The 25,869-nt window shown below is 37.9% G+C and overlaps 1 protein-coding gene across 4 annotated transcripts in view; it reads left to right on the forward strand.

The window, feature by feature from the left end:
• The window catches only part of LCLAT1 (lysocardiolipin acyltransferase 1), a 113,289-nt gene that overhangs the window by 24,574 nt on the left and 62,846 nt on the right, over positions 1 to 25,869 (forward strand). For 2 of the 4 annotated variants that reach the window (XM_017730136.1, XM_017730133.1), the window contains exons 2-4: positions 7,455 to 7,575; positions 13,708 to 13,876; positions 16,018 to 16,216. In XM_017730136.1, coding sequence (XP_017585625.1) covers positions 13,712 to 13,876; positions 16,018 to 16,216 — 364 coding nt within the window. In that variant the 5' untranslated portion in view covers positions 7,455 to 7,575; positions 13,708 to 13,711. The remainder of the gene's footprint in view (positions 1 to 7,454; positions 7,576 to 13,707; positions 13,877 to 16,017; positions 16,217 to 25,869) is intronic. The other 2 variants (XM_017730135.1, XM_008630383.2) reach the window with 1 other exon arrangement.

Here is a 25,869-nt window from a genome sequence, read left to right on the forward strand (position 1 = left end):
TTGGGAATGTTCATCTGATGTTGTTAGAAAATGGGTTGTTCTAGATACTTGAACAACTTGTTCTTGATACTTTGAGTTTTTTATTTTTATCCCTTAGTGATATTCCTTTCAAAGAACCAGCTGTACCTTTACCTCGACATCCTTTGCCTCATGGAAACAAATCAAAGAGCAGCACACAGTGGGACTAATGAGGACTACCCATGTGCTGTTTGACCTGTCAGCTGCTTCCAAACAGCGTTTATATGGCTATGTTATTTCATTGGCTTTGTATTACATTGGTTATGTATTTCTCTTTGAAAAGGGTGTTAAGTTGTCATACCATTAAACTAGTGAAGGTGGGGGAAGATCTAAAGATGCTGGGTTTGATGACTATTGCTAGCTTACCTTCCACAGCAGAAATTCTCAAAGGTGTCACTTTTTTGGTCTGTTCCCAAATCTCTATAGCAAAACTCCCCAAACAAGCAAAAGAAAACTTTGATTGCTTAGTAAGTATGCTAGTAATATCATTATTCAAAACTGAATTTACTGTATGTATTGCCCATAAAACTTTTCTAAATATTGATGAGGAAGGTTGTTTGCATTTCTTAATATCCAGATCCAGAGCAGAGGGAAAGTAAAGACTCAAAGAATAGTTTCACGAGCATTTGTCTTCAATTTGTTTTCCTCAATACTCTGTTCTGAAGTTCTCATCGATACGTCAGAATTAATAATTGGATTTAATTGCCCAGCAATCCTTGACATCACTTAGTCCAATGATTGATTCCTCTTACGGGCATTACTTTAATAATATATTTGTTTGATCCCAAAAGAAGAGAGCTTCTTAAAGTTGTTGTGAAAGGTTCTTTTCTTACTGTAATGGTTCAATGAAATGTTCAGCTGTGGCTGAATTGGAAAGGAAACACACGCTGTTGTAGCTTGTATCTGTGTGGAAAAAAATTTCAATATAATAAATTTTAGATAAAAAAAATGCATTTTGAAAATCCTCTTACAAGCAGGTCTACCCCTCCTTCTGCGAGTTAGTCAAGGATTCTTGGGAAATATGGGCGGTGGAAAACTCAGGCTCATCTACGCCTGAGTCAGTACATTAATCTTCTGGGTTGTAATTGGTTTCAAATTGTCTTTGTTAGAAGGCATGTTGTTTAGCCTTGCTTAACTGGAGTGTACAGGGCTTTCCAATAGCTCTAGGCTTCCCCTTTGACATAGTGTGTTCCTTCATTCCCAATGCTGCATTGTTTTGATTCTTTCTGTCCTAACCCTGGCTGTTCATCTGCAACAACAGCTGAAGCAGGTGAAAATTATTTGTGTGAGAAGAAAGTTTTGAATGTTAAGCAACTTTACATAAAATTTAAAAGTATATGTTTTAGCCTTGAGAAATTATGGCCTTCTAAGTTATTTGTGTTAATCCCAAGTATATAACTGATACTGTAACAGCCAGAGATTTTTTCTCACAGTGTATTTGTAGATACCAGTAGAAGTTGCAAGCCTTATCTTCTGTTTAAACTATGAAAAATGCATTATTAATCTTTAAATAAAACAATATAATGCTCTCTGCATTTCTAAGGAGAGCTTTTAAGGCTATCTACATATTAAGAGCTACCCTTATGGGAAGCCAGTGCTTCTGTATAAATTCAGATTAAAGTATATACAAGAAATCATACTCAGTGTTAGGCGTGGAAGCACTCAGAAGTGTCCACATATGTTCCCCTGTGGAAGTTGGCTTTTTTAGCTTAACAACCACAGCTAACTTTTTCAGAGATGTCACTGCCTCAATCACTGTTCAAGGTGGATCTGTCTGAGGTCAGAAGTCAGAATTATGAAGAGCAAGACCTTGCTTGTCACTGGGGCTCTTATTTCTGTGCTGTTGTGGAGAATTAGGTGTAAAATCCTGCTCGGTAGGACTTAAGACACAGGAGTGAGTTATCTTCGTTTGGTGCCTCCACTAGAATGGAAATTCCAATACTATTCATTCTGCCCATGATCTTGGAAAGTGGCATCCCTGCGTATTGTCTTGGGTTTATGCCTCTGGGAAAGACAGCAAGTTGACCCAGCTACCAGTTAATTAATTCATAACATTTTAGTAAAGGGTTGGAACAATTTTCCTGTCCCTTATTTGATGAAGATAATGTAACTATAGTTTCTCTAAGTAGTTCCTCTGTATTTACTTATGTTAGCATAAATGAATGGCGTTAATAGGCTCCAAGCAATAGCATGTAATTTCAGGTCTTTGATCTCTGTGTTGCATCATTTGCTATCACTACTCTTGCACTTGTTTATCAAGCTGCTTTTGATGGTCTTGCTGGCACCTGAACATCTCAGTGTGGGAGAATATAGTTGTCTCTTCCTTGCTCTGATGAAAAATGTCACTTAACTCTGGAACGTAAGAGTATTTCATAGCCAATGCTCTTATTTTTAATGCTGGCATTTCTGTGTTAACTTTGTACCTGTGTTTGTGATGTTTTTTCTTAACTTGAGCATGCCTTGTAGTCATACCTGAGGTGGAATAATTTTCTTGAGGCTGTAGTGTTTGAATGCAAAGTGTCCCAGTAAGTAAAAGCGTACTGTCCTTTGATTATTTGAAACCGCACTGAGAGTTTCAGCATCGTGTTTACTTTCAGGTGACATAGGGAGAGAAGCCTCAACCTGATGAGGAAGAGAGGGAAATGGAATGTCATAAGCAACTATTTTTGACAAGGGCATAATTTATAATTTCCTCAATAAAAATATCACTTCCTCAATGCCCATTGCAGTGAACTCATTTAAAGCATTTCAAGAGCTATGATTACATTTGAGAATCCATCTACAAATGCAACTAGAAAGATGTGTGTGCTTTCTCTCATGTATCCTTAGTCAGTTGTCCAGTTACTTACTAATGAGCATGTTTCATACCTTGAAGGTGAGTTCTTGCTTCCTTTTCTGTGATATTACTGTGCTAATCAGAAAGAGCAAATTCTTTCCAGGAATTCTGTGGTTTTGTATAATCTTCTTCCTGAAAGGTCAGGGCCCTTGATAAAAGGGGAAGCACACCCCAGGGTGTGTTTCCACTTGAAAATAACTGAGACAATACTAGGTCTTCTTGGAAGAGATTCTTGTAGCAGAAGAGAAAATGGGAAAAAAAAAAAAAAAAGGGAAAAAATATCCTTATAATGAATTGGTGGATCATTAAATCTTTCTGGCCCTAAAGAAAAGTCTAGATATGGCTGATGTTAAACTATATAAAATGACTATAAAAAATGCTGTGAGAAGGTTCTTGATTTAGATATTTCTGGTATCATGACCTGCACAGTCAGATTTGGACAGTATCTTCCTTTTTCAGATAAGATTTATCTAGTGCAAAGATTGACTCATTGCATTTCCTCTTGGATTCCTGTTTTATTGTTATTTATTTTAAGGGAGAGAGGGCATACCAATAAATAACCTTCTCTAGACTATTTCTACCTTCTCTAGACTATTTCTAACTTGTCACCTGTTTCCTTTATCTTCCACATGTTAGGTTTGGTGTAGGTCAGGGTATTATTTATCTTTTGGCCTTTCATTCTCTAGGTATGAGCAGTGTAGTTTTCTGAATGATCTAAACAATTTTTTTTTTTTTTTTTTTTTTTTTTGCTTCTGTGGTGTTTTAAAAGTTGTTCTTTTTGTTTCTTTCCCCTATTGCTTTTCAGCTTTTAAGGCACTTTTGTAGCAACATCAGTGGTACTGAGTCAGAGACTGGAAGGGAGGTCACTTGATCTGTAATGATGCCCCAGATGTTGTTGGGAGGCTCTTAATCTGTAGCTCTTGAAGGCTTTCCTTCTTCTCCCCCCTTTTTCCTAATAGCTCTTGTTAAGCCAGAGCACTGCTCACATGTGTAAAATCTGGTAGTCCCTGAGTAGCTGTAATCGGTTATTTCCCTGACTAGGTCAGTTGCTGTTCTATAATTATTTCGTGGATACTTTGTTCTTGGATTGCGTAGCATCTCTGTGTCTGCCACAGCATGTCTGCCTAAAGAATCTGCAACTGCCAAATGTGTTTGCAGCTGACTTGAAGCTCACATATTGTACATTGACTTGGTCTTTGTGGTGGGAAATGCAGCACCTAGTAAACCACTTCTAATTATTTTTATAAGCTCCTTTCTGTTCTGGCAAACTTTATTAGAAACTGAGTTTGTGTTTCAAATGAGCTACTATTTTACATAATAAAAGGCTAAAAAGCTAAAAATCTTAGTCTTAGATGTTGCTTTTTCCCCCGTTTGTCTTTTGGCAGCTTAGTAAATTATTGTATAAGCGCTGGCAGATAAACTTCCCCGGTTGTTTCAGCATTGAATTACTTTATTTAGCTTCTTATGCTGGTAATTTGTTTTAGGCTAAAATTGATAAATGTTCATGCAAAACATTTTGTTACTCATTTGTCAATAGCACTGGATCCTTTGCATCTAAATGCCAAAAAATTTACAAGTAAGAATCAAACGGTCGCTCACATCTTTGTAGGTGTTTGAGGGACCAAAGCCATTCAGCTTTAACAAGGAACGAGTTGCTTTATTGTACTATACTGATGAGACATTTTCTGGCTTTGAGAGCATTTAAGTCTGAAGAACAATGTCGTATAGAATCAGATTCAGTAGCCCTGGAAGCAGAGGCAACATGTCTGCATCAGGCTGCTGCCGTGAGAATCCCTGCTGAGCCACAGAGCTTCGTTAGCGCAAGTACAGATGGACCAACTCAGTTGTGCGTCTTCCCAGGCACAGCCTGCCCCCATCCACAGCACTATACCGATGCTTTACACCCTGAAATGCTCTGCTAGAAATGGTTTTGAAGACTTCAGTCCACCCGAAGCCCTGGGGACATCCATTCGGAGTTCTGTCAGGAGAGAAAAGCTTCCCATTGTAGCTGATGGAAAGAGGGAATTACAGAGCTGAAGATGGGGTTAAAGCTACCCTTCTTAGCAGTGGTTTGGAATGTAATCTTAGAAATATCCAGATAGGCTGTTGACTGATCCTACTGGTGAGCTGTGCAAACGAGATGTGAAGGCTGCTGTCTGGAAGACTGAAAAGCACAGCAGATCTTCATCTCTGACTGTAGGGTCCTGAAGCAGAAATATTATTATTAGTTAATAGTGGGACGGTAGCTTGGCAACAGTGTGGGTTTGGACTTTGCTTTGGATATTGATCTACATAATGGATTGAAAACAGGATTTCATATTCAGAAATGGAGCAAATGCATATGAGCTCTTTCTGCTGCTTCTAGGGGGAATGAAACGTTTATAAATTTTCTGCAGAACTGCTGCATTTTTCTTCTTTTGCTTCGGAGCCTGCCAGGTAACCCATCTATTGTTTGTTCTATGCTTACCTTGGAAAGCAGCCAGCCTGTAAGCACAGCTCACTAGAAAACTACAATTTATGTGACTTTTAAAGTTGTTATAAACTTGTGATACTTGCTGATGTGTAAGTATGCTTCAGAGTGCTGTGTACTCCTGACACAAAGGCAGCCCTGCAAAATTTCAAGTTCTCAAATGGAATTTTCCAATTAAATGGCTAGAACATTTTTAACATTATTTGCAAACTGTTTTTTTCTTTGATATTTGTCTTGGAAATACATTTTTTAAAGCCTGAGGCAGTTGCACAGACTCAGAGGCTTGGCAGAGTTACATTCCATTGATAATAGCAATTTATCTTTATTATTATTATTTTTAAAAATAGTGACATAAATTTGTCTGTAGGTGCTGTTCTGCGTCTCTTGTCTAAGTACTGTTGAGCCAGAATGACTTACATGGTGGGCAAATGAAGACAAATGTCTAGTCTTTCTTTTCAGCCATTTAACAATTATGAGTAGATAAAATCCATAATTTGATCTTGCAACTGATTTTAGGTGGAAACTCACTGATTTCAGTAAGTTTGCTGTTGGGATTTTTAGCATGGGGCCCACTGAACTTGTATAGCATATTGTGTGCTCCTGAGGAAGAGAATAAAGTAGTTCAGCAATTGTTGCTGCTCTGTAGGTGATGACTGTCACAGTATAAAAGATACTAAAAAAGAACAAAGCTGCACTGGGTAAGAAAAACAAATCACACTGCAGTAATATCCATCCAGAATCACATTCATTTGCAGCATACATTATGGCTGGAAAAGGAAGAATTATTTGGGTTAATATGTTCCATTTTAAAACTGAGAGAAGTTTTTGTAAAGGATAGTCACAAATACAGAGCTCTCACTGAAACTTTCTCCAAGTTGGCTACCTTGCTTAAGGCCTCTGAAAGTCTGCTTTTACATCCCCCCCCTCTTTATTTTCATAATTGCACTCCCTGAATAATATGAGTTAGCATAAGCTATCATGCTGTTACTGTCCTGGTGATAGTCACTGGTTTTCCTAGGCTATATGAGTTTTATTTATATGCCTTTCCTGTATTTCTTCTGAGTTGTTAACCTGATGAGAAAATTCTGTCTTGATGAGGGCAAAAAAGCCATTAGAAGTTCCATGGATGTCTCCTTCTCTAAAAGAGATTTTTAGTTCAGTGCCAGTGGCAGAGATTTAAAGATACTCCTCTGAAAACTACCAGTTTTCTATTTGAGTAACTGTTCTTCAGCATGAAGTCCTTTATTTCTGTTCCCCCACTGAGGATTTTATTGTGAAATAGACACTTCTGAAATTATAAATGTCACCTCTTCCCACCAAGAATAGCTCTGAACTAAAGTGTTGGGGTGCTCTTATGCAGGGGAATAAGAAATTGATTTATTGGTTTGTTTGTAACATCTCCAGTTACAAAGTGGAATATTTTATCTGTTTTTCATGATTTTTACTTGGATTTGTTATCCATCAGTGTTGGTCAGCTTTTTGGTCTGCTGTAGACTTTGAAAACCAGAGGACTCAGATTTGCCAGCTGTTGACCACAAGTAACTTTTCTGAAAAGTAGACTGGGCCTCAAGCTGACCTGCAGGTTTTATATGAAGTGCTTAATAAACCCCTAAAACTGACACTGCTCCATGTTTGTTGCAAGGTTATGTTGGTTTTTTGTTTGTTTCTTTTATTTAAAGATGAGATGGGAGGAATACAGCAGCTGTTTTTCATCTGCCAAACCTATTCTTGATGACTTGTCAGCCAGAGCACTCTATTTATATTGGTTGTTGTTTAATACAGGCTTGTGGGGCCCCAGCAGCTTGATGGATAATGCAGAGCACAACTCTATGCATGGAAAGCCATGAAGAAGTAATTCAAAATTATTTGTGTCTGTGCAATATGCATAACAAAAAAAAATGAGGTAGCTTTTGGGAGTAAAAGCTCTTGTGCAGTTCTTCCTGCAGCAAATTTGTCAATTCATCTAGATTTTCTGATTATAGTAAGGAATAAAAGCAAGCTACTTTTCCATAAATCATTGTTTCTTTTTTTTTTTTTTTTTTTTTTTTTCTTGCAAAGCCCTTGTCTTCCAAGGGCTGTGTGTGGAGCTCTTTCCTGACATAGAAAATTTTTTAACTCTAAAGACCCCAGGAAGCAGCTGTAGCTATTGCATGATACCCTCTTACAAATGATTTCAAATACCTTAGCTCAAGCTCTCATTCAAGCGTTATTGGTCTAATGGTTGTCTGGAGCAACAGTGGAAAGAGAACAGGTAAAGGAGGGTGAAAAAGCATCAGACTGATTTGATGTCTGTACCCTGACTGAATTATCTGCTTACAGTGTCTAAAGGCTGTACTGCAAAGAATCTCAGCCAGGATTTTTGCATTTGGAAAGACACAACTACTTGGAAGAGCAAATTCAATATTCTATTAATTTTTTTATTGAATTATAATAGTCAGATTAAGTCTTGGCAAATAAAAGAGATAATAAATCGTAAGATGCAGCAATAATCATATTTTATTCGTAATATTTACGGAAATTGCTCATTAAGTATTGTACTTTAGTGCATGTGTAAGCTAATATCTGCTATACTGTCAGGGGTGTGGCTTGTTATGATAATTACCTTTATTGCCCTATGCTATATTGTTTTATGATGCATGTATCTCTCAAGGTTTTTAAATGCAAGAATTGAAAAAAAAGGAAGTAGTTTTGGTGGTCAACTGCCTGTTTCTTCACATATTTTTTCAGTGATAGTGATCTGTGCCATATTTGTATGTTCCTTAAAATACTCAAGTGCCCGAGAGAAGGATCAGACATAAAATGTAGCTCATAAGGACTTCTGTGGAGACTGATGGAGCTTCTTGCCTGTGTTGCGTGGACTTCTGATTAGAGTGGATATCTCTGCAATTAATAATTCAGCTTCCTCCTGCCATTGCTTCCCCTAGAACCTCTTCTATTTCTGCAGTTCTTTTAACTGAGGCACGAGTGAGAAGTTATGTGATCAAAGAGGCGGGGTGAGTTGTAGATCTGGAAATACGACTGAGTCAGTCTACGCAAACTTGCTGCGAGCAAGTTTCTTTTTAAATATGCTGCTGCACAGAAACTAGTTTCTTGCTCTGGGTGCAGGAATTGATAAAAATTTCCTTTGAAATGCTGTTATGGAAGAAAACCATAAAATGCTCAAATAGAAAAAGCCTGGTGATTTTGTTGGACTTGAAACGTTCTGCTAGGATGTGTCATTTCCACTCAAACTTTGTTTGCTTGGCTGATGTTTTGTCGAGTGGGCACTGTGCTCAGATGTCTCATTATTTGCATCACTAAAGCTGGGAAGGGTTGTCCATCTACCTACTCTCTGGTCTAGATGATTTTGTTTAGTAACCTAAAAAAACAGTAAACAAGTGTAAGTTTGGATCATTCTTTTGCTGGTTTGTTTAATGGACTACTAAGTAGTTGGCAAATTTTGTTCCCCTCTTGCCCACCTCCTGGAACTTCTATTTACATCACCCGGATCAAAGGTTTTAAAAATTGTTTTGAAAATTGCATCTTCTGATTTGGAAATTATGTTTCCGAATGCAAAATTGAATCTTGGAGCTGGAATTTCCAGCTCACCTGTTTCACTTGCCCTGCTTGGAGGAAATGCAGAAGTTAAGTCAGTTCGTAGTTAAGTGCTGGCTTTCTTTGCAGAACTCTTAGAGAAGAGGCATCACTGGCTGTCTGTGTGAGTTTCTGCTGGACTTTAGTTGAAGATGTTTACCTTTTCTTCTGGAAGAAGCATTAAATCCACTTCCTAGTATTCCCCATTCAGTTTTTTAAGAGTAATGAATAGTTTTATTGCCCGTGCTGATTGAATGGAAACGTGCTGACCAGTGTTCATACACTGTTGTTTTATTGGCACTGAAGAGAATTTATTTTTTCAATGGTGTAGTAAAACCTGATTTCCTCACTTCATAGTACTAAGTGCTTGAAAATTTCTCTAGTTATCAGGCAGCTGGCTCTGTTTGTCAGGTAGTGTTGCTCAATGCTATGCTGAGGCTAAATTACATTGAACCTGGAAGATGAATTAACCTGTTTGTACAAGAACTTCGAATTAGCTAGGAGCTGTTAAGGAAAGGTGAATCATGTGGTGAGTCTTGACAATTCTGAAACTTCTAGATCTCTAAGTTTAGAAGTTCTTTGTTTCTTATCAGATAAACTTATTTTGCATCCTTTGCCCACTTACAAACCACTGAAGCAGTTGTGAAGAAAAGGTTTTTTGTAGAGAACAGGCTGCTTAAAACCTTTTGAAATCATCATCATCACATTAAGCTGTGGTTTGTCTGTCATTTCAGCTGTACCTTCAATAAAAGCATTTAGATGTTAAACAAAAGCCAAAATCCGATCACAAGAAGGTACCTTTGCTTTATGTTACTATGCAAACGTTTTGTTTGCATAGAATATCAAAATAATTTCAAGTAAATATTCTAATAAAAATGACGTTTACAAAAACTGTTTGGGAAAGTATTTTCTACCCTTGTGGCCAAGAATTTTTCAAATTAACTGAAATAGAAAGCAAAAATTGTATTTAAAGAATTATTGTTTCCAGTTACCTGGAGACAGAGCATGTTTTCCTTCTGCTATGGCAACAAGAACACATGAAGTACAGTACCCCAATAACTTGGAGTTCTGCCATGAAATAGATGAAGAACTACAAGCCCAGTATGAGGGTGCTGTCTTTATCACTGTTTGCAGCTTTCAGTCTGAATTGTAAAATACTTTTGATTGTCTCCCTGCAACTCTGACCCACACAACTAGTGGAAAGTGGCTTTAAGATGCATAAAGGCCATCCTACATTCTAAATCCAGTGTTGAGGGTGATTGCTGCATTAGAAAGAGGTAGTTGTCAGCAGCAGTAAGAGAATAGTTCTGTACTTTGAAAATGCTTGGGTTCTATTCAGGCTTCCTGTCAAATCCTGTAATTAATTTCTTGGGTGTCTAATCTCTGACATGAGTAAGCTCCAATTTCCTTTGTTTTGAGATTTTTCACATTTGTTTTAGATCATTTTCCAAGTCCTTATTAAGTACTCCCTTCTTTGGCTGGTTTTTAATCATGTTTTGAGGTTACAGGCATGTATTTTGCATTGATTTGTAGCTGTTACTTGTTGAATGCAGATGTTAGATTTGGGATGGCTGACATATCTTAGTTTTTTTCTAAGGTAGGTATTTAAGGGCTGAGGAATGCAAAAGGATGAAAATAGAGTCAGTTCCCTCTTGTCTTTGGTGGTAGGGGTGTGGAATGGTAAACTGGGTGTGCAGAGCCTGGCCTGGCACAGCTGTGCCAACCTTGCATCCTCAACCCTTACAAACTTGTGCACTGCACTCCCAGCTGGATCTGCTGAAACTTTCTCCCTTTCTCCCCTTCATTGTGGTGGAGGTAATTCAGAGACAAAGTCACAGTCTATCAGTTATCCTAGGTAAATGCATGTGTAAAGATATAGAGTGTGTTATATAGAAGCAATAAGCAAAATGCGGTATTTATCACTCTAAAAATGTGGCTTTAAGAGTGATAAATGGCATTGATTGAAAACACACATGGTATCTTTTGTGTCTAGAAATAAACACCGCAGTGTTTAACCCACTGGAATGCACTATAACTTGTAATATATACACTGGAATGTAAAAGTACTGCTGGGTGCCTGTTGAAGAGGAAATTCAGAACTTCCTCAGGTCTTTTCCAAAGCTCAGATACTTTCATCTAAAACAAAGAAACAAAAGAAAGTGTTTATGAGACAGTCTTTCACAGAAAATGCAACAAAGTTTTTTTCCTTAAATCTTTGGTTGTGTGTAATAATTTGAGGGAAGGACCAGTGTAAACTGTGAAAAGGACAGCCCCTAAATAAGTGACCCACATTGCTTTTCTAAGAGTCTAGAAGGATAACAGAGCAGTGTCTCCTCTCGTTAGCTCTGGGGGTACCTGTGTGCACCTGGGTCAGGTGTTTGGAACTGGAACATGTCCTCCATCCCTGTTGTCTGGCAGCCTTTTGGAGCCGGGGTGTCTGTCTGGCAAATGCCACTGCATCTGACTGATGGCCCTGAGAGCCTCACAGAGGACCAGGCTAAAGCCTAACAAACTTGTGTTCTGTGTCTGCTAGTGGGTTTTACCTGTCATAAAGCTGTTTCCAGTTGTTTAGATATATTTGTTACTCAATAAATGCCTGATTAGATCAAGCACATAGAATTTTAATTCTGTCTGCTGCTTTTTGCAGTAGGTCTCAAATCTTGATGTCAAGAGAAGGCTTTTTATTCTGGTCTTGCTGCAGCTGCTGCTTCCCCCCCCCCCCCCCCCCCCCTCCCCCCTCTCCTCAGCCTTGTGCTGCATCTGCTGAGAGCAGTGGATCAGCTCTGCTGCATGATCATATCTGGTGTTAGAGATTATTAATAGCAATAATTATTAATTATTAATAGATTATTAATAGACTGGCTAGAACTGTGCTTCTCCTTGTGCCAAACAAATACAAACAAAATGTAGCCTGAAAGTCCCTTTAGTGTCTGATTCTTGTTGCTGTTAAGCCCCCCCCCCCCCCGCCCTCCCCTTTCTGTTGGTTCCTGGTTTTTTCTGGGTTTTTGGTTTGGGGTTTTTTTTGTCCTCTTCTGCCTTTATCTTGGACTTTCCCCAGAGAGGTTTGCAGTAACAAATAGAAAAAGTCAGGTGGAACATTTCCTTTAGTGCCTTACTCTTCAAGGTTCCCGTGATGTGTCAGAATTGATCCTACTTAGTGCATGCATATCTGCAGACGTGATTATTTAGTTCCTGCTTTTGGCAGAAAGGAGAGAGCTCTGTACTCCAGCATATAAGTAATATGTATTTGTTTGAATTCAAATTTCATTGTGTTAAAATCTTTCTGATACAGCTATCAGCAAACATTTGTTTTCAGTGTTGCTGGTTTTACTGTGCTGTAGAAGTCAAGTTAAATACAGCTTCCTATATCCTTCTTATATGAACAAATTTGCATGGCCTCTTGTCTCAGCCTTTTTCCAAATACCATACAGTCTAGAAAATTGTTTAAACCTAGAAGTATCTCAGAGTGGAGCTACTTTCTTGTTACTTGTCAACATGAAGTAGCAGAGGCAAATTTAATCTGCTACCAACCGTAGCGCTCTCATTTCTTGACTCTCAAATACTTTGCTCAGCAAACATCATTGCTATGGATATTGTACAAAACATGCTTGAGATAAATCATGTATGTTACAGTACACAAGGCTTAATGGATTACTTTTCCATTGCTCATTTTAAAATTAAACCCACCAGCTTCCTGTTTTTCTTGTCCTGAAGTCCTGTCTATCTGAGCTCTTAGATTTTCTAAAATAGCCTGTCAAAAAAAGGAATTCAGTAAAGTAACTAAAAAGTGACTTCTGCTTAACCTTTGATTTTATAAACAATTGGCTGAGTCCTAAATAGATGAAAACAGTCTATTTTTAGGCCCTAATTTAGAGAATTGATGTTTCCACATTCGCTTCGTCATAGCTGGTAGTAGTTGCTAAATTGTGAAAGCTTGTAGCTATTACACATGCTTGGAGGATTGCTGAGTGTTCTGCCATAATGCACTAAGTAGCTCAGTGTTCTGTACATTTCAATTTATAATAAGAGAGTGTAGCTGATAGCATAGACACTGAAATATTTCAAGTCTAGACTATGCCTTAAAACCCAAAAGCTATCAGCTTTTTGGTTCAGCAAGTTGGAAAATAACTGATAAGGGCAGTTGAAGTACAGCAGACTTCAAAAAGTGATGAGCTCTGAGCCAGGGTGGGTTGGGAGGTTTCAGTCACTGCTTGCCTGCCCTGTTGGGATGAGAAGGGAACTGGTGTTTGAAAGGACTGCTCAGTCCTGTCAGGTTTGAGTGGTTTGTGAGGGAGGTGACATGCAGATGGTTGTTAGATGGGGAAGATGAGTTTCTGCCACGCTGTGTGTTTAGCAAGAAGAAAGGTGATGGAGAAATAGAAAAGCAAAGTTTCCTGTCTTTAGAAAATGGCAACATTAGTATTTCAACACAGACAAAGATAATGGCCAAAAAGTTTGATGTAGCTGATGTTCTGTTGTATAGCCCTTTTGTACCTTTGGATAATAAAAATAGCTTGCTGAAGGTTTTTGAGTGGAACTACATATTGTAGTAATGGGAGGAAATTATTATGGAGCTGATACTTTTATGGCCCCTTTAATATCCCAATTCACCTTACAAATCACTGTGTTTATAAGGTCCTTCTCTTACTGCTGCTTGGGAAGAAGAACATTTTGGTTGTGTTTACTGTTGTCCTGTGTTGTTAGCCATGGAAAAAAGGAGGAATTACCTCAAACCGGGCTTGCAGACTTGAAGAATTACGTAATTGCTTTCAGTTTGTCTCTCTAACGTAATGCCAACTCTGTTTTTCAGAGCCATGGTGTCATGGAAGGGGATGTACTTTGCACTTGCACTATTCTTGGGAAGTTTCTTTGGAAGTATATTCATGCTGGGCCCTTTTCTGCCTTTGATGTTTATCTCTCCGGCCTGGTACCGCTGGATCACCGACTGCATTGTGGCCACTTGGCTCACACTCCCTGTGGTAAGTGGCAGCTTGAGCCAAGGGCTGGGCAATTGTCCATAATCCCACAATTTAGCTTGCTCACTAACACTTTGGGTTTTATTTTATGGTTTTTAAAGCTATTTATGCTTCTGTCTAAACAGGCCCTAACACACTTATTATCTGTGGAGACTTAGAGTTTAGCTCAGTGTTGTAAACCGTGTGCCTATTTACAGTCCTCCTCTTTCACAGTTTAATTTATATATCAGCTAATGCTGTGTGTTAATTTTATGCTTGAAAAGGCCTTTTTGTGATATCTCCATCCAGTGTCAGATGCAGAGAAGAGTGGGTGAAACACTACTAAACAGAAGGAGGTTTTTTAAACTGTAAACTTCCTAAATGAGTTGTCTTGTAAGCTCTTTCTTTGGACTCTGCTCCAAGTATTTTTTATTAGGAAAATTGTCCCGTCTGGTACATTGTTGTCAATCTTCACTGTTCTGTTACTTAATCATTTTAGAATTTAGCCCCTGTAGTTGAATTAGAGATAAATGTTTTCAGATGAAAAAAAAGAGTTTCCCCTAGAAACTAGGTATTCCTCACTTATAATACATGAACTTTATAGCTATATGAGTCTGGAAATCAATAATAAAGCTCTTCCCTGAATAGTTCCAAAGGAAAGGCAGTGTGAATGAGATATGTCTCTTCTTCCGTTCTCTAAAAGTGAGGGGACTTTGTTCCTCTAGGCCATTAGAGATTTGTTTAACTTTTTCTGAAGCAAAATACCATATTGGTGTGCAGAAGTATATATCTTGTGGCATAAAGGAAGCTTTATCCTTATTGTATATCAAATAGTTTCTGCTTTTGCTGTTTCTGCCTTGTGTGTTTTAAAGGGGCCTCAGCTGTTTCTTATTCTACAATTCTTGTTGTTTTTATCATTACTGAATGTAGTGAAATTAGGAGGGCAGATGTAATCACCAGTAAAGGAAATAGATGGTTATTTCTTGTCATGGTGAAATCTAACTGAGTACTGATAGTGTCACAAAATAACTCTTTCTCTGTTTGTCTTCAAATTTTTCCATAATATCAAACTCCCCAAAATCTAATACCTGTCTTTTCTTTGATTAGTTGCCTGGGCTTTATAATTCTGGGTTATTACAACTAGTTTGTGATAACTTTTGTAGTCTAGAAGTTTGACTTTTTTAGCCCACACTAGAGCTAAACCAAAACAATTTTAATATCTTTGTGAAAAGGATTCTGTCTTTTAAGAATCTTGGGGATTTATGTTCAAGAAAGGAGTCTCAAAAAGATTTTCCATCCAACCATTTTGAGGCTCGGACCTTGTTTGCCTTAGTTTTCTATTCTTACACTTGCTGCATTCTTAGTCAGGAGAAGCAGGTTCTTGGTTTGTGTCTCCAAACAATAAAGTGCTGTTGTACCAGTTGGACTCCAGCAGGGAAACTCTGACCCTGACCTCTGTGATGTAAGAAATTTCCCCCTTCCTCACTCTGCTATCACATTTTATTTCCTTTCTAGGAGAGTCAGCAGGATGGGACAGTGAGGTGGGTCTTAACTGTTCCAGTTTAGTTTGGCTTATGCTAGGCACACACAGAGTTGGCAGAAATATGAACAGAAGTCGTTTTACTTTCTAGAGCTCTGTTTAAATCCCCAGTGTTAGTTCTTTTGAGGAAGAGTGGGGAAGAGAGGGTAAGGAGGTAATTTGAAGCCTTTTTATGTTAAGGCCTATAGAGGTCCTGTGGTATTTTGCTGGTTTCATTTTCTGTGCTGGCTGGGTAGGACAGTGTGCTGCCAGTGACCCTGACCTTAGGGGAAATAGATTTGTGCAGCTGATCTCTCTTTAGATTACCTACCAAGTTATAATCCATACTGTCTCAGTTATATTCCTACATGATAGTATTCCTGGAAAACCAGGGAAAGGTAAGTTTAATGCAGTGATGATAATAGAGTGCTTTTTAAGAAGTGCTGCTTAATTGTTGTTTCCTCTTCCATTAAACACTGCTATTACTGCAGGAAAGCTGGCTGCTTTATTAGAAAACAGAAGTTTGTTTACCAGTTGTAATGTGAGTGAATAAGTGAAATTATATAATTCAAATTAATTTTTATTGCCAATGGGGTGATGCTTTTCTTCTGGGAGTAAAGCCATAAAACTGCAATACTATTTCTAGGCCTTGCTGGAAATGGTGTGTGGTGCCAAGGTGGTTGTCACTGGAGATGGATTTGTTCCTGGAGAAAAGAGTGTCATTATCATGAACCATCGCACACGAATGGACTGGATGTTCCTGTGGAACTGCCTGCTGCGATACAGCTACCTCAGACTTGAAAAAATCTGTCTCAAATCCAGTCTCAAAAGCATTCCGGGATTTGGTATGTCACTAAACCCTTTAATTTGAAAGGAAAGTATGTTTAAATTATGTCCAGCACAGTTCATAACCTGCTAAAAGACATAGGTTTAAATTCTGTTTCAGTATTTAAAAAAAACCTTGTGTAAAATATGTGGCATGTAGAGCGATTAAACCATAAATCTCCAGAGGACACCTGGACTACATGCCTAAACATTTCTTTTTAAAGATACTGCATGTGCTGCTGTTGCTTGTAGGTAAAAATATTTCTGCTTTACAGACCAAAAGCATTTTTCAAGATGATGAAAAATGATTTTCAGTTTTTCAAAGTCTCTTTCAGCATTGTGGTTTGGGTGCCATTTCACCCCACGTTGCAAATGCTCTCATCAAGCTTCTTTCTTCATTATCCAATGTATACTATTGTGAAGATTAAAAAAAAAAAGCTCTGTAGGCAATTGCAAAGTTAATGGTTCATTTTAATAACTAATTTTAAATTGAACTTGGCTGTGCAATATATGCTGTGCAGGATGTGAAATCATCAGGATTTATAGTGATGTAGGCTGGAAACAGATCTGAGTTGCACGTATTCAGAGAAATTGCTTCAGATAGTCCAAAAATTGTTGCACGAATGGTTTCTGAATAAATAGGCAGACTTATCTGAAATAAAAGCATCTCTGCATTTTATTTATCTCTTAGATTTATTTGCTGTTTTATACAAAACTAGCTTGGGCAGGATATGCGTCAACTTTATGATGTTGAACGAGTAACCTTATTTATGGTTGCCTTTTGTCAGGCCATTTATCTGAACAGATAATTTTGGCAGGATTCCATCCTGAGGAGCTCTCCTGTGGTTGCATTGTATTGCATTCACTGCTGCATTGTGTTGCATTCAGTCCTCTTTAAGTAAGAGCAGCAACAGGGTAATATGCTTTTTTTCCCCTAACAGCCAAATGTTAAGGTCAATTTTGCTTGACAAAAGACAAATCTCTTTTAATGTGACAGGAATTGAGAAAATGCATATTTAGGTATCTTCATTATACAGCAGAGATGTTTTGAAATCTTGGAATCAGCTGCATATGCGACTTTTTAAAGCAATGGTGGAAGATGAAGTCAGGCATATACTGGGGAAGATTCATAGCTTTCTCTCTTCAAAAGTAACATATGTTTTGTTATTAAAAAAAACATTTGTGTGTGTGCTTTTTGATGCCTCTAATAAAACTGGAAGATCAGCTCCAGGAGCTTGGATGCTAAGCTATGCTTGGTAAAATTTAGTTCCTGAAATAGTGTTAGAAGTTCTTCAGATTGACTTTTTTTAAAAAAAATTCAATTCTCAGTTCTCTGCATAAACTGAGCACATCTAATAGATTTGATCAGTGGGCTCAGGCAGATGGATCTGTGTCAGGTCAATATTGACAGACCACGATGCCATCTTTGTTCTGATGTAGCAGCTTAAGCTGCTAACAAAATTCTGGGCTCGTACTCCACTTTGTGATGTAGAGATGATGCAGGCAGACATTTGCTCCTCTTGTTTGCATTACAGGATGACAATTTCTGGTGGTAGAGCTGACACCTGGGTCTGGAGTGTTATAAACCACTATTTTTATGCCAGATCCCCAAGAATGGTCCACAATACATGGACTTTGAGGACTCTCTTTGCAATTTTGTGAATTATAGCTTATTTTTCAGTAAACTGTTATTGTTGGGTTATTAGTCACAGGAAGGGAATTCAGCTAAACTGCATCCTTCACTGAAGCCATAATGTCCTAAAATTCTGAAAGATAAGCTTCTGCTTTATCATAGTGTATCTAAAAACAGGCCTTAGAAATGCATGTGTCTGTGTTCAGTCAGGCTGTGGTTTGGGTGGCATTTTCTTGCAAAAATAAAGTATTCTGTATAGCCATGTAAATAGGGTATTGTTGGAAAGTGGCACTCCTGGATTAAATGAAGATTGATGGAAAAAGATGAATCTGTATGAAGTTTGTTGGGGCAGGATCACTGCAGAGAATAGTGTCTAAAAAGGACAACCCTGAATCTCATCAGTGACAGTAGAATTTCTCCCACTTACTGCTCCCAGCCTTGCTGTGTTATGTGATAGACCCTTAATAAGTGTTTATCAGGTTTTGGGTTTGTTTTTTGTGTCCTGTGGTTTTTAACTAAAAGTTCCATTTTATGAGCTTGTAAAAGCCAGAAGATCACTTGGAAATCAACCAGACAATTTCAGTGCACTGCATGTTATTGATATTTAGATGTTGGTCATTTAAGATATAATATTTGTGGAAATTCAAGGAGCTACTCTCATCATGTCTTTCAGTTTTATCTTTTCATATATTTATATGGATTATTTGTACATAGTCAAGTGTATAGGATTAGGGAAGTTTGATATACTGGCTAAATGTAACTTCTAATAAATCTTAACCTAGTGGTAGTCATGCTTGGTGTTTCAGAAGTATTTGAGTGAATATGCCATATTTCTTTCAGTGAAATATTTTGGTGATCTTTCAAAGGCTTTTTTTTTTTTTAAACAAGCATTGAAGTTAAAATTATGTTTAAGATAAGGTTTGTAATGCAAATCTTCCATATCCATATTTCTGAAAGCCTTACTGTACTCAGCATAGCAGGTTTGTTGTCATAAGTAGTTTCCCATTTGGGTGTAAAAATAGGTCTGTGAGAGATTATGCTCTTTCCAATGGCACATATGATAGGTGAAGGGCAAAGCTGGGAATGGAAATAGATGCAGAGTTCTTCTGGCCCCTTTTGTAGGTTAAAAGTGTAAAAGTATCAGATTTAATGAGTCTGTATTACAAATAGGCAGTTATTTTCTAGTTAATTATAATTAAAATCAGAGGATTCAGTATTTCAAGGAGACACATTGAGTCATTTATCTAGTTCTTAAGTTATTAATTCTTTGCATTCCAGTGTATGAAAAAAACCTTAAAATTGATTAAAGGTGAGCTTTAAAAAAAGAAGTCCAAAGAAAAACAGATGGTCCTTTCTTCCTGGAACTGTAGCTTTGACTTGATGAATTGTGTGCAGTAAAGTTTTCAAAAAGAGATATTACGTTTCAGTAATCTCAATTTCAGAAACATTCTTGCTGCATTTCAGTACATCTTGCCAAAGCTGGTGTCTCGAGGGAGCACTACTCTGCTCTTGGCTCTTGCTGCAGTTTCTCATCTGACATCATCAGAAGCTACTGACACATTCTGCAGTATCAGTTTTCAAGGAGAATTTCTAATGGCATTGACAGTTTCCTGCATGGTCTGACATGATAGGGCTTCTCTACAGTACTTGTAATGGATAGGAACAATTAATATTCTCATCTATTCTCAATTAATGAGGAGTGGTTTTGGAAGTGATACCGATCCTGGTGCAGTCATGTTCAGAATGTGCTATGGAATACTGTTCTAGTAGGTACCAAGGAACATACAAGGTATGTTAGATGTCAGTGTTAGATGACAAGATAATGACCAGGAGATAGTTTTGATTTTTTCTTAATAGTTTCATTTGTGAAAGTCTTCTTGTGATAACCAGTAAGACTTCACTGGAAAGAGGTATGTGTTTTAATGATGGACAAAATGTTTTGGATGAGCTTCAACTAATATTTGAATTTTAGTGGTTAAATGTGCCTCAACATGTATGTGAAAAATAAATTGAAATTTGGGGTTAATTTGAGCTCTATCAGATAAATTTTTGGAAAAGTGAGAGAGGGTAACCAGAGGGACTAATGTCAGTGCATGGATGCCACATGAGATAATATTAGTTCTAGTTTTGCTTAGTGCAGATGGAAAAGATAAATACCATCATAATTCAGTGTACAAATGTAAAGTATGCAGGTGTTGCAGGCACCATTGATGGACATATCTTGAAGACTTCCCTGTTTTGCAAAGGCTCACTAAGGCTGCTAAAGGAGGGAATTATAGTTGAAGCACACTGGGACAGGAACAGGTAAGGAAAAGACAAGGTGACAAAGAAAAAAGAGGAGAAACAAGCAAAGCTGACAAGCCTGGAGTAGTTAGGAGCAAAGATAACCGAGTGACTGTCCAGATCTTTATCTCTGGATTCAAGTTATTCTGTGGCTAACACTGCTCTCAGAGAAGATTGCAAGATGTAGGAGCTTTTTAGTTGTTTTTCACTCATCTGTTCACTCACATGTTGTAGCTCTCAAAGGCTCAAGTTAAGTACCAGGGGAAAAAAAAGGACGTTTGCTCTATTTCAGCACTGGGCTTAGCCCCACCAATCTTTTACTACACGTCAGTTGATCCATTATAGCTGTCCAAGTGTGCGAGCCTCGCCTGAAGCAAGCTCAAAGTAATTTGAGTCATCTTAGTTTTCAATGAAGCAGGGCAAAACAACTCAAATTATCCTGCCTTTGCCACGGGCTAAGAGCATGCACACCGACAGCTATGATGGATCAGCTACCATGAAGTAAAATATTGTTGTCACTAAGCCTAGAAAATTTTAACACTTAACTCAATTGGAGTATAGCTAAAGCAGCGTGCTGTGGAGGATCTGTACACATTTATACCGGCATGGAAGTGTTCGTGCTGCCACAGCTACTTCCATAGGTAGGGATGGAAATGCTGCAGCATAAAGCTTCTTTGTTCAGGCTATAGCTGGATTTACATTAAAGTTCTTACCAACAGAGCGTATTAGTTTAAAACATTTAAACTGTAGCCTACTGAACTTTATAGTATAGTTCCTGTGTCAAGTATCTTACATTAAAATAGGCTGAGAATTTTGAGGAGCTGTGATGTTTTGTCTTCTAGCAATTCAATTACGAGCTGCCAGACTTAATTACCATAGAGTTGTTATCCTACGTGATTTTGAGAGTAGAAGTTGAAAAGTATGCTCTCTAATGGCAAGCACAATTGTTATTCTGCCAGTTTTTCCGGGTGAAGACTCTCTTGAAGAAATTTTAAGTGTGAATGAAGGATTATTACTTTGCACCAGAAATGCAGCTTAAGTTGGCTGTAACTTTATATGCTATTTTTTTTCTTTTGTAAGGAAGAAAAGCTTAGGGGCCTGTTTCCCAGCTTGTCTTATCCAGCAAAGGCATAAGAAGTTTCTCCCACCCCGTCAGGGAAAAAAAAATCCCACAACCAAAGCCAACTCGCCTGTGTTCCATTAAACTTTCCTTATCCTTTCTATGTAGTAAGGACTCCATTTGCTCTCTACCCCTTTGCCTCTCCAAAATGCACATCAAAAGTGTGAGATCAGATGCTAACTTCTTTCATTCCCCCCATTTTATAAACAATAAGTGATAGAGGGAGAGGTTGTTTTGTCCAAGCTCACAGAACAAATAAGAGCAGAATTCGGTTGGTGCGTTTTCCCAACTTGCATTCCTTTGCTGTTATCAGTGGGTTATGCAGCATCTGTACAGCTCAGCTCCTCAGGCTGGGTTACCTGCATGGCCCTCCATGGAGGAGATGGAGCATCTGAAGAGGATGCAGGCCTTTGGAAGAGCTATTTCATTTGTAGAATCTCTCCCCATTCCTGACTGGCAGTTCAGATGACACATCTGTGGGAGAGTCTCACACTTTGGTAGAGCCTGCTTGTTCTTCCTCACAGTCTCACAACTGGAGGTTGTTTTCTTCATGTCTTTGGAGATTTTAGAGTGACGTGGGGCTTTTCTCCAGATACGTATTGGGCAAGACTCATCTCTTTTAATATTTAGGTTTTCATGTGCTGTTTCACTGTATTGATGTATTTTTAAAATGCATCAGAAAAAGCAACTTTCCAGCCATCCCAGAGCCTTTGCTTTAGTTTGCTTTACTTTTGAGTGATGTTATGTTATGGTGTTCTGATCTTACACAGTGCATCAAATCAAATAAAATTCAAAGTATTATTTTAAGATGGATACTGTAACTGAAGCAGTTTAATAGTCCATGATGACATTTATAGCATTTTGTGAATAGCACTAATATAATGGTAGAGTTAATCATCTAATTGTCCATATTCTATTAAAATGGCATAATTTAGGAAATGAAATGAATTTTCAAATATGAAGTGTCCAAATAACATCCTTCTGAACCACAATTAAGGCACTGAATATTAAAAGAATATTTTCCAAGAAAATGGTCTATCTCTGGATGCTTTATATACATACATATCCTGCTACTACTGTAATGAGTTTTTCCCAGATGCTTTCACACACTCTGTGTGTGTTCCTTGGCTGCGAGATACCAATTATTCAATGGAATATTCTTTCTAGAAGGTTCCACAGTTGTGTTTTCACAGGTGAGACACAGGCCACTGTATCTGACTAGCTCGTTGACAGCATTGTTCTTGTCCTGACGTGGAAATCTTGTACTGCAAACCTTGTTTGAAGAAGCTTCTTATTGTGTTGTAAGTAAACAATAAGCTAAAGCAGGGGTTTGTACTGGCACATCCTATATTCTTCCACAAGAGAATGAAGCAGAGTACAGGAAATGCAGAAAGTGTTAATATTTGAATGTGACTGAAATGGACGTAAAATTTGGAATAATTTGGTACTGAAACAAATGCATGAGAACAAGGAAAAAAAGGTTTAGGCTTCACATACATTGGAAGAGATGATTATCTGTAGGATACATGGTAGACTACATGGGATGTACATGTATGAAATACATAAACTGGACATGACTGTAAAAATAATTTTAAACCCATGTAGATTAATATTCAGAATCTGATAGGGCAAGGCAGTAGCAAAAGCATGGTGGTTTTTAAATGGACACCTCACAAATAGATGGAATCAAATTAACAAATAGACTAAATTAGATGATTCACTATAAAACAAGGAACACTACTGTGAATTTATATTGGTGAATTTTATGTCTTAGTTTATCTTGTAATTTGCTCGAAAGAATTCACCCAATCAGGTAGTAATCATTCAATTCATTATACTCCTATTAACTAAATTATTGGAAAAGAGCATGTTTAAAGAAAACTTGCCAGGAGCAGAGATTGTGCTTTACAAGATTGTTTCAAGAAGCATTTTTTTTCTTTATTTTCCTAGTTTGTGCACTCAAACCATTACATTAAACATAAAAAAAAGGAAAAAAATTGCTTTGGGCTTTTAGACATAAAACTATCTAGGAAATAGGAACAACAGCAAAATGCCCAATTCTAATTGAATTTGCAGAAACATGCTTATCAGTCTATACTGATTAAAACTCAGCAGTGAATATGCACAGTAACTTTATGCCCTGGCTTCCTGTGTGATTTTCTATGTGCCAGCATCTTTTCAATACCCACGGATCTTTGAAACAGGGAACATTCAGAACTGCGTACTTGTTACCTTGTGGTAATTTTATGCAGCAAAACACTTGGAGTAACAAACTGTTAATGGGCCCAATTATTTGTGTACAGTGGGATCATGAGCTTCCAAGTGATTTCCCTTATTAAGCCGGGATGTCTGGTTCCCTGATGCCTCAAAAGCCCTGATCAGGACCAGAACCCTGTTGAATTCAGGCACACCGAGTAAGGCTTTTATTTTTGACCAAGATAATGCTATGAAAAACCAGTGAATAATGCAGTGGAAGAAAAGAGAGAGGATGAATAGATATAATAGCAAACCCCATAGTTGGGCCTTTTACCTTCCTGCTTGTTTCTGTAGTTTTGAATCATTTGTTGAATTTGTTTGCAGGGGGTTTAGTATTATTAGTTGTTACATTGCTACAGGTAACATACATGGATACCATTTTCTTTAGGGGTGTTTGTGTGTGTTTGCTTTCAATATCAGCCATAATATCCCTCTTAGAGATGTGACATTTTGGGGGATATCTAATTTCTGAGGTTATGTATATAAAATTCTGATACAAAACCCAACAAAGATTTTTTTTTTTTTGGCACAACTCGGCTCTTTCTCTCTTTTGTTCATTGCCGCATCCATCCTTGGTATCTGCTTACTTCCAAAGTACCTTTGCAATGAAAACGCACTCCAGAAATTTCAGCTTTGAGTGTTGTTTTCTTCTAAAGGATTTTGGGGTGAGGAAAATAGAAATACAGGGTCTTAGAATTTAAAAAGCTTTAGACTTGGAGCTAGCATTTTTAATACAATGCTGCAAATTCTCGACCTGCATGAGCTGGAGTTTGCTTTATCCCCAAGGCAGTAAGGGAATTCTGATGAACAGCACATCTCTCTGTTTCAATAGCTGGCTTTTCTTTTTGTGCAAGCACTTTTTTTTCTGTGTAGAATTATATCCTGATAGGATACATATCATTACCGTGTCTGTGTTCCTAGAGATTTTAAGCCGCCTTGTTTATTTTTCAGCTCTGAAAAGTTGATTTAAAGGTCGATGTGGCTAGCTATTCTCTCTGGTAGGTTTTTGCACTGCTGTTTGGCAATTTTGAACAAGAGCTGTGCAGTGTGATGCTTTTTGTATGCTTTCCCAAGCAATGTTAGTCATCCAAAATGTCGGCTCCTATAAGAAGATTATTTTAGCAAAGAAATAGATGTGCATTGTTATGGTTTCTTTAGCTTTGCTGTTTCTCTGCTGTGTTTTTGTCATCGATGATTTCTTAAGAATCTGCAAATCCAAAGGCAGCCGTTTTTCCCCAGTCAAGTAAATGCTGCTTTTATTAGGAAAATTTCTGTTGTCCAGGAGCTTTTAGACAACCAGAAAAGCTGTGCAAAAAGAGTAAAATATATTTAATTTTGTCGAACAATATGTTGACCTAAACTGAACAGCAGATCTCACTGCAGGCTGCACATGAGAAGGGACTGCCTTCTGCTGCTTATTCATAAATCTTACTGATTAGCAAAACCTTTCATTCTACCCATTGATTTACTGAATTCCTCCTGTTTCCCCATGCATTCCCATTTGGCTCCCACATCATGTCTTGGACTTGTTACGTGTTGTTTCTGCAGCAGCACAATGCAGACACACTGGAATTGAAATCAAAGCAAGAGCTGCTTTTGCTTTGTTCAAAGGCAGACATCTGTGTGGGGTTTCCTTTCCCACTTCACACTGGTGGGATGGTGAGACACGTGAACAGCAGGCACTGTCCCCACTGCTGCATGAACCAGGGCTTTACAGAAATCAGAAATTCGTGGTTTTGTTGCCTGGAGGCCTTGAAGCATGAGCAAATGTGGAAATTTTTCCACTGTCATAGATGGTAAAATAGCTTGGCCCTGGGTGCTGTGCTGGAGTAAGTCGGGAGGAAACCTGGGTCCTTTACTCTTAGTCATCTATCTGTTAGATAATCTCTTCTTATTTGAACACTCAGGACTGTTCTATGTAATTAGATAAACACTTAAAGATAGACACATTCTTCCAGAACACTGGATGTTATTTATTGGAAAGGTTAGAAAATCAAACCTGTTGTTTATCTTAAAAACTGGATGCCTCCCAACTCCTTTCCCACTCCTTTTCCCTGACATCGTACTGTCATTACATTACTACCTCTGTTTAATTATTCATAGCCCATCTATAACACCACCACTTAGAGCAGAAATGGGCAACTACTGCACTATATCCTCTGCTTTATGCAGTTTGGTCAGGTAAAGTACAAGTCACCCAAGCAACATCTTTTGCTAGCAGCTAAAGGTGTTTATAATTTGATGCTCACAGTGCTATTGAAGAATGATAGCTAGAGTGAGTTTATGTGCAAGTTTTGATGTAATTTAAAGCCTTGTGCTGCATGAAGAAAGGTAGGAGAAAGGATGGGATCTGGCAGTATTTTCCGTATTCCCTTTGTTAT

The sequence above is a fragment of the Corvus brachyrhynchos genome, unplaced genomic scaffold (genome assembly GCF_000691975.1).
Source record: "Corvus brachyrhynchos isolate BGI_N302 unplaced genomic scaffold, ASM69197v1 scaffold101, whole genome shotgun sequence".
NCBI lineage: Eukaryota > Metazoa > Chordata > Aves > Passeriformes > Corvidae > Corvus > Corvus brachyrhynchos.